Here is a 17,799-nt window from a genome sequence, read left to right on the forward strand (position 1 = left end):
GGCAGCTAACACACAGCCCACAGGCAGCATGTGCCCCCTGCCAACCCCTTGTGCATAGTAAGCTGTGAAGCCAGAACATGCTGTGTGTAGTATATGGTGCTGGACAGGCCACCCTGCACACTTGCTTCAGCATGGGGCACTGCATGCAGTGCATGTCCCCAACCAGCTCAGCCCTGTGCACTTGCTCTGGCCTGGCTTTATCCAGACCAGCCCCAAAGCCAGCACGCAGAGCTGGTCCAGCAAGCCACTGCATACAGCACGTGCCCCAGACTGCCCATCCTATGTTGTTTTGCATGGTTCATGTTCTCAATTCCAGCCCAAGCACTGGGTGCAGTGCATGGGGGTCAGTCTAGCAACCCAAGAACCTGATCATGCGACTCTGTGGCATTCTCCCACCTCCCTCCTTTATGGTGGGCAGCAGGTACTGCTTACTTTCTTCTTCCCTCCCTACTCCTCTGTGGCAGGTGTGGCTTTCTGGAGGTAAGCTCTCTTCCTCTTCCCCTCCCTCCTTTCTCTCTTCCCTCAAGCATTGGTGGCCACTTCCCTTTCCCTCCTCCCCAATCCCCAGCACAATTACCACCACCAGAGGGGATGCCTATGCCAGCAGCCAGGTTGCAAGCACCTAGTGTGCCTTTCTAAAAGGTTGCCAACCCCTGTTCTACTGGATGCAGTCTACTTTGTAAGCCCATAAAGGCTAGGGACAGAAATTGCACACAAACCGATGTAAGTGATCGGAAACTTATTCAAATACATAATGCAACAGAAGTTCAGTGCACATAAACCTGTTTCAAAATGGCCAAAACTGATTTAAGATAAATATGAACGGAAACAGTATCAGCCTTAACCGATTTTTTTTTTTAGTTTAAATCAGTATATTGAACTTCTGTCCCAGATCCCACTCCAGATTCAAGTTGGCCACAGTCCCTCAGCCTCCCAGGATGCTTTGCTCCTCCCCTACAATTCCCCCCTCACAGGCGCTGGGCAGGCTAGCCTTGGCCCACTCTGTCTGCTCCAGCTGAGCAGGGAGGCATGCTCTAGCACCCCCCAGCTTCCGACCTGGGCCACTGCAGGCTGCATTTCTGGATTCAAAAGTAAATGTTTGTTCACTTGCTTATCAGTTCAATCTATGCAGCTTAGACTAACCTGCAAAGACTGAATCGATTCAGCCTCCGGCTTTTTGACTGTTTGTACTTAGCCAAAGTGTGAAAAAAAAATAGAATAATTAACAATAATAGTGGTTTGTTTTGTTTGGCTCTTTAGTTTATGTAAACCCCTTGAGCTTCCAAAATAATAGTCTTAAAGATCTGAGCACTGTATTTGGTAGTAGTACAAATACAGTAAGTCTCAGCTTGCTTCTAGAGTTGTTTGATGAATGCTTTTGTATTGTGTGTTATGACAATGGCTTAATTCCTGTGTCTGTTATGCTAGCTACATTCACATCTTCACTATACTTGTCCATTCTGAATAAACACAACTGGTATTCTTTTCTTAACTATTTATTTCTAAAGACTAATAGTCATTAGATTTCTTTTTCTAATGCTATAGGAAAGACTTAATATTTACATTCTGATTTGCATGAAACATTCTCTAGCTACATATTGTATCACAAATGAATTGTTACATTTGGTACATTATCTTATTCCTCTTGTATTGCAACACCTTGATTTATGCTCTTGTCTCTACTGTTATGAACATCTTCACTAATGTTTTTCCTGGCATCTCTTGCTGTTTGCATTTTTTGGCCTCTCTTGCTGTTTGTATTAAATGAACTTTCTCCACAGCTGCTTTTAAGTCTTAATAGTGGTTGGCTTTTTTTGTATGTGGTGGGTTTTTTTTTTTCTTCTTTTTAGCTTTCTCATCTGGCAGCAGATGCCCATTTTCAAATGCCGATTTTTATTTTTCTTGCCTACTGTGAAAACAAGAGCAGGAGATTCTTTTGACGTATTGTTGTCACCATAAGGCACTAATACCTTATGAATTTTGTATAATTCTAAATTATACAAAATTATAATTATATTATACTAGACTGACAGAAATCTGTATGTGTGCAAGCGACTCTTGGGTTGAGAGAATAAGAGAGCCAGAGGCATATCTTTTTACTTTCTTTTCCACATCTATCCATGTTATTAGTTCATACTCAAATCAGATCTTCCATTTCTATCAAATGCCACACAATAGCTGTAGCAAAAAGATGCAGTGAACTTCCTCACGTGTTTTGAATGCTTTAAGTACTCATCTGATATTTTTCTTTTAAAAGCAAGGTAAAAGAAACCTCCCAAATACAGGATGCTGAAGACTTTTCATGCTGAATGGTGGGGGAAAAAAAAACCCTGTTGTTTCCCATTGATGTGACAACTTGTCACATAGGAGCTGCAAGAATGAAACATTCTGTTTTCATCAGATTGAGAACATGTTGATTAATGATATTTTAGTTTTTCTTTCTGGGACTAGATGTCAGGTTCTAGGATTTTGTGGGAAAAGTGCAGGGGGTTTCTGATGACTCAAAGGTAGCTAGGCAAGTTGGAGCTCATGGATGGAGATTTTTCTACAGGAAGTGTGCCTCGAAGAGAGAGGCATTGCACTAGAAACTCCAGAAATGACAACTTGGGTCATAGTGCCCTTGTTTTAATTCCTACTTCTTCTTTTCCTTTACAGTTCACTTGAGAGATGAGTTCTGAATACATAACCCTATGTGGATATAATTTGTTGAGAGCAGGGTAGGAGAACACTCTTCATGGTTACAAAATATCTTCTCATAGAATTCCAGCAGGAGCTCTTGTCAAATATAGTCATCCCTATTTTAAAACATATCAGTCGAACCAGAAATTTTGACTGTATGTTTAGATCATATTCATAAAACTTAGATTATTTGACCTCCTTTTGTGTCTGATGTTATAAAATCTCATTTTTAATAAACAGAATGAGAACCCATATGGTAGTTAAGAAGGCACATACAGCAATAATGTCTATGTCCATATCAATGAGCAGTGCCTTGTCACAAGATAGGAGTAACCATAAATTGGGGGGGGCGGGGGGGAAATGGGAGGGTAGAAAACCCTTGATAGTTCAAGTTTTAGTATGCCAGTAATGTTTGCCGAGGTAGAAGAGTAAGAATGTATCTAAGTTCTGGAAACTTAAATGAGATGTGAATTCCAAACCTCAACTTCTTGGGCTTTTTGCACCTTCATTAGTGATTAGATTTTAGGCCACAGACTGGTCATTGAGATATGACTTGTATCATTTTAATGCAGGGTGTGTGGTGTCTTTTTATAGTGAGACATCTGGACAAACACTGGGGAAAAGCATCTACTGTCAGTACTCTTAATTGTATCCCTCTGAAAATAGAGGACATCAGTTTCCAAGTTACAACACTACTAGAAAATGCAAAAATCACTTAAGACAGGATCTCACAATGTGCTGGATTTGATTTTTAAATCAAACCTGGTATAAAAAGGGTTAGGGAACTAAGGGTATCATTTATTTCAAGTTTCTGCTTAGCTCAAACATTTGTGGTCTAGTTATAAATCCATGATAATCCAGGTTTATAGTTAAAATGCAGTGTCTGCTATAATATATCATCCTTATGAACAAACTATTAAATGCTTGCATTTGGCCACTGTGGTTTTAGGGTAGCAGCAAACACTTGCTAAAAGCTTTGTGATATAAAGATGTCTGTTCCTTTCCTGGCTGATTTTTAAAGCATGGGGGGGGGGGGGGGGGGGGGGGTATTTTTGTTTTTTGGGGTTTTTTTCAGGGGAGCAAGGGGGTAGGTAACACTCACTTAGCTGTGACCATTTAAAATACTTTTACTCTTAAGGGGGTGTTAATCATTGTGCCTGCCTGGTCTTGAGGAGGCATTCCCTAGCTGCCTTGGAGCGTGCACCTGGGCCTGGCTGTAGCGCTTACTCCTGTGATCTCTGAGGGCTCACATTCTTCCTGAAGGAAACCCCGAAACTCTTGTGCCACAACTTCGGTGTTTCTTCTAGTCTTGAGGTTCCCTCCAGTGGTCCCCTGTGACTCGGTCATGCTCCCTAGCAGGAATTCTTGGGGCTCCACCTCCCCTATACCCCAGCCCTGTGCCAGTCTTCAGGACAGCCGTTTGATCTGTTGGGCTTGCCCTCTAGTGTTGGCTCTTGCACCCTCTTCATCTGCTGGGCCCTTGATGCCCTTACCCAGCTACGGGCGTCTTTGGGATGCTAGGCCATCTCCGATGTTCCTTTGTATCTCCCTTAACTGCGCTACAGCCTGTAGTGCCCCTTATCTGCTCTCAACTGGATTGCTGCCCCAGGACCCTGACTTTCATCCAAGCGTCCCTCTGGGCTATTAACTAAAGAACAAGCTAATAAAGAAAAGAAAAGGGGAGTAGGGCCTCAGTCCATCCCCACTCACGAGCCCGGCGTCTGTGGATCTCAGGGTCCCTTGACACTGTCCTCATCTTTTAGGGGCTCATGAACCCCTCCAAGGAGTCCATCCTCAAGCCCCTTGGTGTCAGTTGGCACAGCCTGTGCCCGGTGTGGGGAGCACCTTCACTGTTTGCTTCCAGCTGCGCCTCCCCAGTTGCTCTTTTGCCTCCAGCTTTTATTTCGTCTGGGCAGTGTTCAGTGATTACATCATCTGCCTGCGCCACCTTTATCTGTACATAGAGCCGGCTGGTGAACCACGCGGGCGTCTCATCCTGGCGCAGCTCCTTTGTGTCTTCTGACCATGTAACAGGTAAGTTTAGCCTGCCTTCGGGGCTTTCCTTGCAGGGTCAGGTTGTCTCTGCCAAGCCCCGTTGTAGAGAGGGTCTCTTGTGCCCCTGCCTTCGTTCCCCTGGGACAGTCATGAAAGCAACAAAAAACAAATTGTCTCAATCACTTTTAATATCTTCCATACTGTCTGTCTCTAAATCAGCATGGGGCATGTTTAAAACACCAGATGTTTTTGGAGAGCTCCACTTTATTTTTTTTATTTTTTTTAAACGGCAGTTGACATTCAGAAACCTTCCTCTGGCAGCATTTCAGTTGACCTATCTATCTAATTTATTCCATAATTCCATTTATGGGAAAATTGATTCCATCCTTTTTCAGACTCCTTATTCTCTCCTTAGGCATATGTTCAGCACAGTTTGTTATTTCTGGATGCACTAACAGCAGACAAGTTTTTGGCAGAAGCAGCAGTGCCATAGGTCTACCACAAACCCTTGTTCCCCAGGGTTGAAGCATGCTCTAAGGGGAGGAGAGGGACTAATTAATGAAGCAAATGAAATAGTTAAACTGAAGATTCTTCCAGTACAACAACTGTACCATGTTTGGTCAGCTGCTGAACTAGTCACAAACAACTAGTTCTGTGATCGTCACCAGGCTGTAGTGCTGAAGACAGACTTGTATCAGTATTGCAGGGATATTTGCATTTGGGAGCATGTTATCCAGGAGAGTTCATAAATTAACAGCCAAGCTCAGAAAACATGCTTTTGATGGATCTTTAGCTATTTTGGAAGGTGTGAAAATAATCTCCAATCTGCATTACACAGTTCTGATGATTCATGATCGTGAGTTGTAATGAACCACAAAAGCACTGTACACTGGAAAACTTGTCCTGATGCCAGTTGTTCTTGCCACAGGTATTGCCTCTGAATTTTGCTTTTTTGATTGGCTTGTTTGGGGGTTGTTGTATTTTTTGTCTGGTAGACCACAACTCATATGTGATAGACCTAACTGTGGTCCTTGTGGCACTTATTAATGCAGTCCAGAATGGGACATTGCAGTGGGATATTATGAGGAGCTGATACTGTGACAAGAAAATTTGTGGGTGGTGGGGAATGAACCTCCACAATGCTGTTCTCTACACCCTTTTGTTCTTTTTCTATTCCCCGTCACCACAACTGCCACCATATTTTAAATGCCTGGGGCCAGTTATCTTTCCCCACCATTGGCAGGCCAAAGAGCATGATCAAACCTGCCCTGCTAATTTGTTAGCACAGTTCTTTGGTATCTGTTCATTTGTAGGAGTGAAACAGATTCTGCTGTGGAAAGACTGGCTGAAGAGCATGATTAGATGCTATAGCCAATGGCTAGGAACTGTAGGCTGGCTCATGTGAACATCGGTGAGCTCTTTTCTAGGCTTGAGAGAGCACCATGGATGGGTGGGACTTCACTGTTCTGCAGGTGTGGAATGATCAGCAATGGCTGCCAAGCTTGAAGGCGCAGTTTCTGCAGGTTTTGGGGGGGGGTTGGTTTTTTTGATAAAATCAAATCCATCAATCCATGTAGATTCAAGACCAAATAGAGCCAGGAGATACTTTTGGCCTGCATCTGGCCCATGGAGCCATTGCATGTGGATTTGGGGGTGGGGGTTGATCATTTCAAGGGTGGGGAGTCTTTGATCTCTTTGGGTAGCAGGGGCTTTACTGGCACTGTGGGTACCTAATGGGGAGCAGTGGCAGCCAGGTTCTAATGCCAGCCCCCCTCAGACCCAAGCTGGGTCAATCAGCCTGCCACCAGAAGATGTTGCCAACCCCGAAATAGTCTTTGTGTTTGAGTCGGTATATCTCTGCTGCCTAGGAAGCTATGTTTTAACAGTGTATACATAAACAATTGCATAGCTTAATATTTTCAAATACTTATTTTACATTGTAGTGTATTAGAAAATGTTGACTGATACATTGCTTATTTACTACGTAACTACATTTTTTGCTAGCGACTTGCCGAGGAGCTGCATTTAAGATACTAACTGAAATATAATTAGGCATGAACACCAGCGTTATAAGACTTTATCTTTATCTTTATTTAATGAAACAACCTTAAATGTCTTTGATGTAAAACTTCTACATAAATTTGAGAACTGCACCTTCTTTCGCATGAGACCAAAAGGTTTCCCTTGCTTTATGTGGGTTCTTTATATGCGAATTTGCTCTTATGCAGTAATCTTTTTTTAATACCAAAAATTCATTATATGCGACATAAACTTGCTCATATGCGATCAGTGTAGTGGAAGCCTATAGTCAGCTACTTTGTGTGGTGCTTTGTGGGAATAACGCACACCAAAATAATGTTTCCTATGTGGATCTGTGCTTCTTGCTCATTGTCTGTGACACGTTTCTGTAGTTGCCATCCCCATTGTGATAGTGCCCTGTGCTTGTGTTTACTATCTGCTGTTGGGGAGTACCAGAACTGTCTTGTAAAAATGGGTCTGGGGGTCAATACAGGGGAGGCCTTGGAACATATCCCTGTTTGTTACATTATAAAATGGGTTCCCTTTATGCAAATTCAAGCTATGTGCAGTTTTCCAGGAATGCATGTGTAGCATGAAGCGAGGGAAACCTGTAGCTGGCTGGACAATCATACCACTAAAATAAAAAAAAATAATATAATGGAGTTTATTGGGGTCATAGGCCTTTGTACCAATGCCAGTTCCTTGCACAGCCCCTGGTTTTCCTCCTCCCTTATCCCCATAAATTTTGAGCCCTTTAGTCAATACATGACATTATCCATCCTAGAGCCGGGGTAAAGTCAGATCTAGAAAGAATCTCATTTCTTGTTAAGGTCTGTAGATTTTCTAGACAGATAGTTTCACATGGTTCAAAACAGAAGCTGTCTCGGAATCTCTTGGTTCCATCCCTTCTGATAAGGTCAGTTGCCTAATCAACCTTTTTTGACAGTTGTCACAAATTAGCCAAGTACCCTCTCCAGCCCCCCCAGTGCCAGTCCAGTCCTTTCCCCTTATCTCATCTGCTGGTCAGCGTGCTGTTTCCTCTCTCATGCTTCCTGAAAAGGCTACCGTTTTACCTTTATTCCCTCCTCTGTCTGCTGCTGCATTGTCTGTCTCTCCCCAATTTATTGAGATAAACTTGGCTATTTAAGTGACTGGATCTCTTCAGCCTTTGTTTAAAACAGGATGCTTATTCACTGCATGACAGTTCCATTTTTTTCCAGTAATGGCTGAAAGTCGACGTGCACCTTCATGTGATGTGATTTAGCATTGGGTCCTATGTTACTGATTTGTTTGGAGATGTCAACCTAACAGAATGGGTATTGGTTTGCTTCATGATGATTAGTTGGTTGGTACAACTAATATCTTAATTCTATAAAGAATTATTTACTAAAGCCACTAACAGGCATTTACTTAGCAGGGTTTTTTTAACCCTTTTTTGGTTGCTGTACCCCCGGCGGCTGGTGAAGAAGCAGGGAGTCTCCCGGCCGGTTGACGAATGCTGGGGGGGCGGGGAAGGAAAGGACAGGGAGGTCCCCTGCACACAGTGGTAAAACCAGAAGTGCCCCTGCTTCTCCACGCTGCTGCTGCATACCCCTTGGGGCCTTCCCAAGTACCCCCAGGGGTATACGTATCCCTAGCTGATAACCCCTGACTTGGAGTATGGTACCTCCTGCCATTGCACCTTTTGGTTTTTACAGGTCTCAGAATATGAGGGCCCCAGGATCAAGAAGCTTCTTCCCAATCCTTGGGTCATCTCCATACTGGGATTTTTTTCTGACATCCCTGATGCATGGGGACCTCGGGGGAGAGGCTCCTTGAGTTCCCAAGCACTGGGGATGTCAGAATCACACATGGCTTTTAAAGGTCCAAGGTGCAGTGAGTCCAAGATCAGGAAGACATTCCTGGATGTCAGGTTCTCTGTGCCCTTCTTCTCTCTCTTCCCCTCCCACCTGCCTCTGGGGGCTGGGCAGGGGTCCAGGATCCAAAGGCTGGTTCTGCCCCACCAGCCCAATTGGATAGGGGAGACCCATGTCCCAGACCTTAGGGCTCCCTCATACTGAATCCTGACACTCAGCTGCTTGTCAGGGTCTGCCATGGGCCGGTCCCAACTGGCCACATGTTCAGTTTAAAGAGCAATACAAGTGAGTCCCAAAGTTATTCCACATCATATATGGAATAATATTATAACTTTGTGACTTATTTACTGTATTAACATACCTTAATGAGACTTGAACATGTGTCCAGGTTACTATTTAAAGTGCAGTTTAAACTGCATTTTTATTGAAATCCTAAGAAAGGCCTCTACACCCCATCCTTTTCCTACGTAACTCAGACTAGGGCCCCTGACACGCATCACATTTAAGAGGTGACTATCTCCCCCACCCAAACCCAGCAATCTTCAATCAGGATCATGCATTTTTCCAACTTGCATCATGCCTACAGTATTAAAGCTATTTCTGCCAGCATAATGCATAAAAAATGCATACAACTAACAAATGCTAGATCTCCAAAAACATGTAAATAAGTATTGGGAACTGGGGCATGAGCAGTCTGGCATAGTGGTTAGGCATCTGAAGCACCAGTCCAGTCCAGGCTGGCTTCCCAGGAGCTGAGGCTATGGAGGGGTCTGCTACTGGCACTGCAAGCCATGGTGGAAATTAAGACAGACTGGGGTCAAGAGCTAAAGACAGGGTAAGCAGAAAGTTAATCGGGATCACGTACCAGAGCCAGAAATCAAACTAGATTCAAGAGCAGAAAACTGGAGCGGAGGATGTCAAGCATCCTACCTGAAGTCAGAGCCAAGAGTCAAAACCAGAGAGAACCAGCAAAGAAATGCATGTAGGATCAAAAGGAAGAACTTACACCTTGTTCCTAGACAGGGATACTGTGGGCTAGGGCTAGCTTTTAAGGGGTGGAGCAGGTGAGGCCTGTTGCCTGTGGCTTCAGGGGATTGGCAGCCGCCCCTCCCCCCCTCCCAAGAAACACTCAGCTGGGCTGAGGTGAGACAAAATTATTCATCTGCAGAAATTAATTCAGGTTAGCAATTCCAACCAAAGACAGCTGCCAGAGCAAGCTAGTATGCCAGCACCTAAACATCACTGAATCTTAATTGGTCTGAAATGAGCAAAGAGATGTGAAATCTTCATTTTTTAGAAGTAGGAAAGTAGCTCCAGAGTTCTGAAGGAGGATGTTTAGTTATGGGGCATTAGATCTTGAGGAAGAGTGGCGAGGTTCACTCTTCTTCCCCCCCCCCCCCCCCCCGAGGTGGAGAGGGCAGGCATGCAAGTGTCCAGGTTTGAGACCCCCTTCTGTTAACATGGGAAATAAAGCCATACTGCACTGAGCAGAGGCCTCTGTTGCAAGCCTTATGCATTTACACCATTTTCAGTGCCCTAACATCACTCCTGGTACAGAGGACAAAGTATATCCATTTATTCAAAGTGTAATGCTCACAAGATAGCCTTCTGGATGCAGGGGAGAAATGTAAAAAGCACAGATGAAAAAAGTTTAAGGTTCAGAAGGTGACTGTTCAGATACTAGGAATGTCCTTTTCTGCACACTTAGTTTATCATGTATATTCTATGTTGGAGGACTTGTATGCCAATTTTTTTTTTTTTTTTTTTTAAATGAGCATTATACTAGATGGAGAAGCAAGCCAGGTGCCGATGTATGATTTGTCGTACTGCAAAAGAGCAGCTCCTTTTTAAAAGACATGTTCCAGCATAAGCTATAAAACAATAATTAATTGGAAACTGCTGGCTAACCTCAACTATAAAATGATTAAACAAAACTCTTATGTTACTATTTGGGGCATAAGAATTACCATACCAGAACTGACCAGTGATTACTGTAATCTGATACAGTGGTATATACCAGATGCTTCTCTGGAAGATGGTGTTTTTTGCTTCTCTGGAAGACTACGCTATGGCTGTTCAAGTCCCCACATCAAATATAGGCCTGGTCAGTTGTAGAACACTCTGTCCAAGTATAACAGTATCTTCCCCTGTTATGCATTAATGTTTTTCTATTAAAGTGTGAGGATTGATGGTCACTGTCATTATAATGACAAAACCTGGCTTTATAGGATTGTCTGAATCCTACTTGAATCTGAAATATTCTGTTATGTATTGTGAATGGTCCTGATATGTCACTTATTTTCATTGTATAATTTCCAAATGCACTTGTCCTAATAATTTCACTGAAACCATATGAATTATAAATATTTCTTAATTGCTTTTTACTATACTATTTCTTTCTCTCCTGGTTTTTTCCTTATTCTAAACTACATAGTAATGAGCCTGTTTAATCTTTCCATGTATGAAATTCTCCATAATAGTTGTTCTCCACCAGAGTGCCATGAGATCTATTTAAGGTTGTGTTAGCACTGTGAGGTGTGCCAACATCTACACATGATTCACAAAATAAACACAGGTATTTCAATTAGGAATTCAGATAGTGAAAAACATTCTGACTTGTGGGCTCTCTGAGTTCTTTGCAACAGAAAATTGCTCCTTTTTGCTGTAGTCAAAAAAAATAAAAATAAAATAAAATAAAAGGGAAGGGCTGGCATTTTTCTGAGGGGTAGCTTGAGTCTAACCAGGTTGAAAACCACTGTTCTATAACATATATCCAGAAGGGAAGGAGGAATATATCTTTTTCTTGACTCTTAGAAAGAGAAGTTGGTTTTAGTGATGGTGAATGTTGTCACCTCTTTTATAGCAATTCTTCTGAATAGGAAGCCAAGCTTCTAATATTTCAGTGACAAAAGGTATCTACTCAGTAATTTTAAATTTTATCTTTCTTTATTCCTGGGCGCATCTGTAAAGCTCTGGAGTTTTTTTGCTCCTAGGTGCACCATTTGAATGTGCACCCAGAGTAAAAAACTCTAGAGCATATTGCTCCAGAGTTTATTCAGGCATAACACACAAAGCCCAGTCAGAGCAGTACAGATTGGCAGGGGACCCGGGGGGTCACAGGACCGCTCCGATGGAACTCCCCCTGTTGTGGAGCGGCTGACTGGGGCACAAGCTGCCTGCCAGCTAGCCCCACGTGGAAGCACCCTGTGCCCCAGCCAGGGCAGTGTATGCACATGTGCTGCTCCGCATGAAGAACCTCTGCAGCAGGTTAGGGCTTATTTGTAAGTCCTATCCTGCTGCGGAACTTTTTCATTAACTTCATGCATGCTTATAGGGGTGTATGTGTAGATGCTGAGATGTTTACTGTGCAGTAAGGTTATGCAAAGCTTCAGTTGCTGACTCAATTCAGAGGAGATTTGGCATCCGAATCAAATAGGGAGACTGATTTTTTTTTTAAAAGGGCCAAATCGATCCAAAGCCTCCGAATGTATTCGGAGGAGATTCGGACAGTCCCTGCTCACCGCCGCAGGGAGCTGGACTCGGACTCCATGCTGGCAAGTATGGGGCAGGAGGAGGGGACCATGAGGGGACCCTCACCAGGCCGCTCTGGGGGCTTGTCAGAGCCCCGCCCCCATCCCCACCCCCATACAGCGTGGGGCAGTGGGGATCGGCACCCTGCCCGGCAGGAGCTGGTGAGTGCAGGGCTCTTTTTGGTGCTGGGTGGGGCAGCCATTGACAGGCCTGGGAGTGCGAGCAGGAGATGGGGCCTGTTCAGTTTAGAGATTTGGTTGTGGCCGAATATCCAAATTAGATTTGGCAGAATCGATTCGGGACAGTGATTTGAATTGCTGTCCCCCAAATCGGCTGAATCCAAAGCAAATACTAGCCACTTCGCACAGGCCTACTGTGTACAGGCCTAGTTAATTAGTCAACTGCTCAGTAAATGTCTCACGTAAACATACTCCCTGAGTATTAAACGTGCAAATTAACGCACGTTTGATTCGGTTCCTGCTTGTATCTTACATCTTTTACTATAAGTAACTTAAATCGCACACATCTACAATCTAGAAATCTACTAAATAACACGATTTTTTCTTTCTTGTAATGATTGCATTCTTGATTCTGTGACTCAAATTATACTGTTTTCAATTCATCCAGACTTTTACTTGTTGATTAGTGTCTCCAACATCATATATTACAAGGAGAAAATGGTGGTGATATTAGATGTAACATATAAACTTTATAGAGTGGATAATAACTTTCTTTTTACTTTTAAACAGATGGGCTTAGGCCACGAACAAGGATTTGGTGCTCCATGCTTAAAATGCAAGGATAAATGTGAAGGATTTGAACTACACTTCTGGAGGTAAGGACTGCTAACCTAACCTTAAAATCTGAGACTAGTCCCAGGCTCTTAAGACTATCCACTTTATTTTAAAAATTAAATATTGGGGGTTTGGTTGTAAATTTTTTTAAGTAATGTGTCTTTCTGTCTTTCAGGAAAAAGGCTAAGCTAATAGGCCACAATTATGTAGTAATTTTATATATACTCCTTCTCCCCCCACCATTTCCTTAAATACAAGATGAGGCTTTTCCCCAGAAGGGATGGGGTAGGGGGGGGAAGTCCCTCATCTTATAATTGCATACAAGGAAAACTCATTAAATACATTGTTTATCAGTATACGGTTGCCAAAAGCAGCATGTGTTTAGTAATAGAAACCAACTATGAAATTAATTAAACACACTCGATTTAAAAAGCACACTGAGCATCACTATAAAACACATGGCCCATATGAGGTGATGGGAACATACCACAAGGATAGGTTGATGCAGCTCATCTGAATAAAATAAATGCTAGTGCCCATTGCAGGGCAGCCTCCCTTGGTGCCAGCTCTTTTTCAAGTTGTTGTGAGCTGCTGCTGCTCCTCTTCATTTACACAGTTGAGCTGTGTCTCTTTCCCATTTCCAATAATTCCTGTTTCATCACTAGCCTTAAATGTCTGGCAGACATCACCAAACGGGGCCCTTGACAGTTCATCCAGAATCCCTCTGCCTCGTGTATGATTTAGTGTGGCCCCGCCCTCTGTAAGGTGGAGCTGGACCAGGTTGCCCTGAGTCTCATCTCATATAAACTTTTGGAGGATCCCAAGACTTCTCCCTCTCTCTCTTTCTCCCTCTCTCTCTCTCTCTCTCTCTCCCTCTCTCTCTCGTTAGCACATGGATCCTTTTGGGGGAGTGGGAGTGGGGCGAGTATCTGGAGAACACACATGCTGAGTTGTGTGGTGACCGTGGCTTGAAACACTGATTCTATTGGGGCCCAGTCCAGTGAATTTCATATAGTAAATCATGAGCCTTTTGGTTTTGGACTAATAGCACATATAATTTTGTATTATATAAAATGCTGCTTAAAAATTGTTTATTAAGTACCACTGCTAAAACTTGCAGCAGTTTCACAAAGGAACAGTGCCTTAATTCTGCATGAACTAAGTCTATGGGTACCTGTAATAATTTGACAGTTTTCTAGGGGTGTTATGGGTGCTGGACCTTACTACAGCAGAGAGGGAAGTAAGGGGTAGGGGGAGAGATCATTTTTGGTTTAACTGAAAACAAAGAAATAGAGTTCTAACCTGGCACAACAGTAAACCTCACTGTTCTTTGCTATCAGATTCCCTTTGTTGTCTCCTTGTACAAGCGTTAGATTGTAAGACCTGTAGAAGCCATGGCAATCTAGTATTTGTATTATGCTAGAACATGTCAGGGTCTGTTGTACTAAGTCTTTTATAAATACAGGCAACCCCTGCTTAGCGCTGTTCCAGTTAGCGCTATTTCGCTATAATGCTTATTTGAAATTAATACCTGATTTCACTTACCACTCGGCGAGTTCCATTATAACACTCGTGGTTGCCATCTTGGGTCATTAAAAACAATTGCAGTTGCCATCTTGGGTCATCAAATATTTCTGGTTTCGCTTAACGCTTGTTTCACCTCATGCTCAGTTTTTCCGGAACAGATTAAGAGCGCTAAGCGGGGATTGCCTGTACACAGCAGTCTTTGTCCTGAACAGCTTATAAGCAGGTGAGAAAGAGTAAAGAACAGGTGGATTAAAAACAATACTTTCAGCAAACCAGTTTCTGCGCTGTTGAGGTTCTTGGATTTCACTGTTGAAGAGCTACTGTCACATTAAGGAACTTGGCAGAAATTTATGGTTAGGGATGGCAGAACTTTATTTTTAGTAATTGTGATGGATAATATCGCTGTTTGTTCTTAAGCATTTATTTTCATTTTTATCCTTTTAATTTTCAGAATTTCATGAAATTAGAGGCCTGGGGTACAGACAATTTATTAATGGCAAACATAACTATTGTAGGACTGCCACCAACTGAATGGCAGAGCTGCCATTGGTCCTGGCTCTGCTCGCCTGTAGCTCCCTTGTCCACTTTGTTCACTTCCTCTTCTGTTCTCGGTCCCCTGGGGTTTCTGGGAGTTGCAGTCCAAACTATAGTCAGCACAGTTCATCACTCATCACACACTCCATCAGCCATCACTTTCTTGCATTCCCTTTAATAATCAAAATGTATAGATTGTTGGAAATATTTTTTTCATCTGTCTGAGAGAGGTGAAATAAACATTTACTGATTTTTAAGAACTTGAAGACTGCTAAGTCTTCTATTATGAGGCACTAGAAACAACATGGGGGGAAAAGCACACAGAAACATGCTGGCCAATTAAAAAAAAATCCCTCAAGATTGTCACTTTTGGAATGAAAGTAAGAATCCATCTTCTTTGTAAGAGATCACTTGAGTATGGATAGGCCACTAAGGCTCTTGGAAGGCAAGTAGTTTATAATGTCCAGCACTATATAAATGGAAGGGGGAGTTCTTTGTTCTGATATAGAAAATGAAGACCTATGTGACACAGACATCTGAATCTGTTCTTCTAGCCATGCTAGCTTGAGATAAAAACCTTGTAATTTAAATAGCAATTGGATTGTCACACAACTGAACAAAACCTTACCTTTGAATTTACTGATCAGCCTAATTGTATATTCATTTATTAGATGGGCCTTAGGTGAAAGGTAGAGATAGTAGTTAGAAATTCTGCTGTTGTGCCTGGAAGTCATGAAGTAGATCTTTAAACCTATCATTCTGCATGCTTGTCTGCTGTGTGTGTACTTTAGTCTGTTTGACACAAGTCTAGCAATGCCCTCTACTGGATGGAACTGAATCTACTTTTCAGTGAATCAAATTTGTCTTGCCCTTTAGTGTCCTACCTGAAAAGACTGATGCACTGCGAAGAGGAGATGGGTATTCTCCTGCGTTTGGGTTCAGAGATCTTAGAATCTCTAACTAGAGAACAAGATTGAGAGCATCCGGCAGTGCCTTATCAAATGCACATTAGCTAGCTGGGGCCAGGCACTTGCTCTGTCTCATTCTGAAGTCCAAGGCTAGAAAATATAATTTTCTCTTTGTCCAAGCTTCAAGAAGGTTTAGAAGGTGGAAACAAAAGGTGTTATTCTGCAGCAGCACAAGTGCTACAAATAATTTATAAACGGTAATAGAAATACAACTGAGAATGTGAACCAAGATGGGACAAAGGCTGGAGCAGGGGAAAAACTGTCTCTGTTCTTGACATGTGTACTTGGTCTTTAGTGATGACCATAAGTAGTGTGGAGTTCAATCATAATGCAATATTAACATAATTATGAGACTTTACAATTGTCCTCACTGCTGGCTTCCCCCCTCTCCCCAGTCAGTCCTATAAAAAGGTCAGACTAATGCCCTCTGTCTTCCGCCCATTGCAGAACTGATGAAGCTGGGGTGGAAGTGAAGGACATGCTTACAGGATGACTTACTTTATCAGATCCTGCACAGATGAGGAATAAACAATTTACACCCTTCATTCAGGCAGTCTCCCAAGAATTTTAAGTTTATGACAATTATTACAAATAAGTAAATTGAGAAAAAGGTTCCATGCAGTCTTATTAAAATAAAGTAAGGAATGACCTGACAGAAGCAATGCTATTCAATAGGCAGCCCATGAGGGATTAAATTGTGGCATGTGGGTTTTGTGTGATGGCTGCATTGGCACAGGTCTGGAAATGAGGGGATGAGTGCTGCTGCTGCTGCTGCTACTCAATTTGGGGTCTTTGATCACTACTTGCAGGTCAGATTGGCAAAAGAAAAGGGGGCCACTGGCAGTGGCATTCACCCCTTCGGTTCTTGTCAGCCACTCCAACTGCTGCTCTGCTACCAGAGATGGGTTGTCTGACGTGCAAAAAGCCCCACATTTTGGATCCAGTCTGCAGGGTCAAATAAGTTGGGCAGCCTGGTGTGACGTATGGTTCCTGCACTCCACATTAGCAGAGTTAATACACTGCAGTACAAGTTCGTACAGACAGCAAAACTTCCCTATAGAATTTTGCAGGGAAAGAAAACTTTGTGCACTAACCAGCTGTTCCTTCTGGTAATGTCCTATAATATGATTGCATGCCTTTCCACTAGATGGAAGTGTAAGCTCTGAAGTCGCAAATGAAATCACCATGGACTGTCCTGATACGTCTCTTAAAATGCAATTTGAAGAATTTGTAATGCAATGTGAATGTCACAAGTTACTAGTCACTTCTCTTCTGGCTGCTAGTGTCATGGAAAGCACTATTGGAAACCAGTATTTTGCAAATAGGAGATGCTTGCAGTCTTGATCTTCTGAACTTGAAGCAGGCCAGAGTGGGGAATAAGAGTCATCTCTGCACTGATGTACATTGCAAATAATAATTGCATCTAAAGTCCATGGTAGAGTTTGATAGCATTAAAATTACATAACCATATGCCACTTAAGGTAACTTACTATACAGTTACAATATAGCAATACTAAAGATCAGAACCAAATTTCTGGTAGTCTCTGAGATAAGCACAAAAGTGAAGTGCTAATGAGCTTTTTGAACCTTTTTTGCAGGACGCATGTTAAGTGTTGGATAGGAGAGGAAGCTCTAGTTAATAGAAAAACAAGAGATAAGAAATTTCATAAATGAAATCTTACTACATCTAAATCTTATCTAAATGACACCTTCCAGGGACCTCTGAAACCTAGTTTGCAGTCATGCCCTCCACTCTTCCTCCATCCCCTCCAACTCCCACTACTGCTTTGCTCCAGGGTATGGAATGGAGTGGATAAAAGAGGAAAATGAAGAGGTCACTTTACCCACTCAGCCATTTCCCTCCGCTTGAAAGGGGGGGGGGGGGGGCAACATGGG

General features: G+C 42.7%; 1 protein-coding gene across 2 annotated transcripts in view; it reads left to right on the plus strand.

The window, feature by feature from the left end:
* Positions 1-17,799, plus strand: part of TES (testin LIM domain protein) — a 52,194-nt gene that overhangs the window by 13,112 nt on the left and 21,283 nt on the right. The window contains exon 2 of one of the 2 annotated variants that reach the window (XM_006023609.3): positions 12,830-12,915. In XM_006023609.3, the coding sequence (XP_006023671.2) occupies positions 12,830-12,915 (86 nt within the window). Of the gene's footprint in view, positions 1-12,829; positions 12,916-17,799 lie in introns of those variants that run through there. The other variant, XM_025204180.1, reaches the window with a different exon arrangement.

Source organism: Alligator sinensis, unplaced genomic scaffold, assembly GCF_000455745.1.
Source record: "Alligator sinensis unplaced genomic scaffold, ASM45574v1 scaffold65_2, whole genome shotgun sequence".
Taxonomy (NCBI): domain Eukaryota; kingdom Metazoa; phylum Chordata; order Crocodylia; family Alligatoridae; genus Alligator; species Alligator sinensis.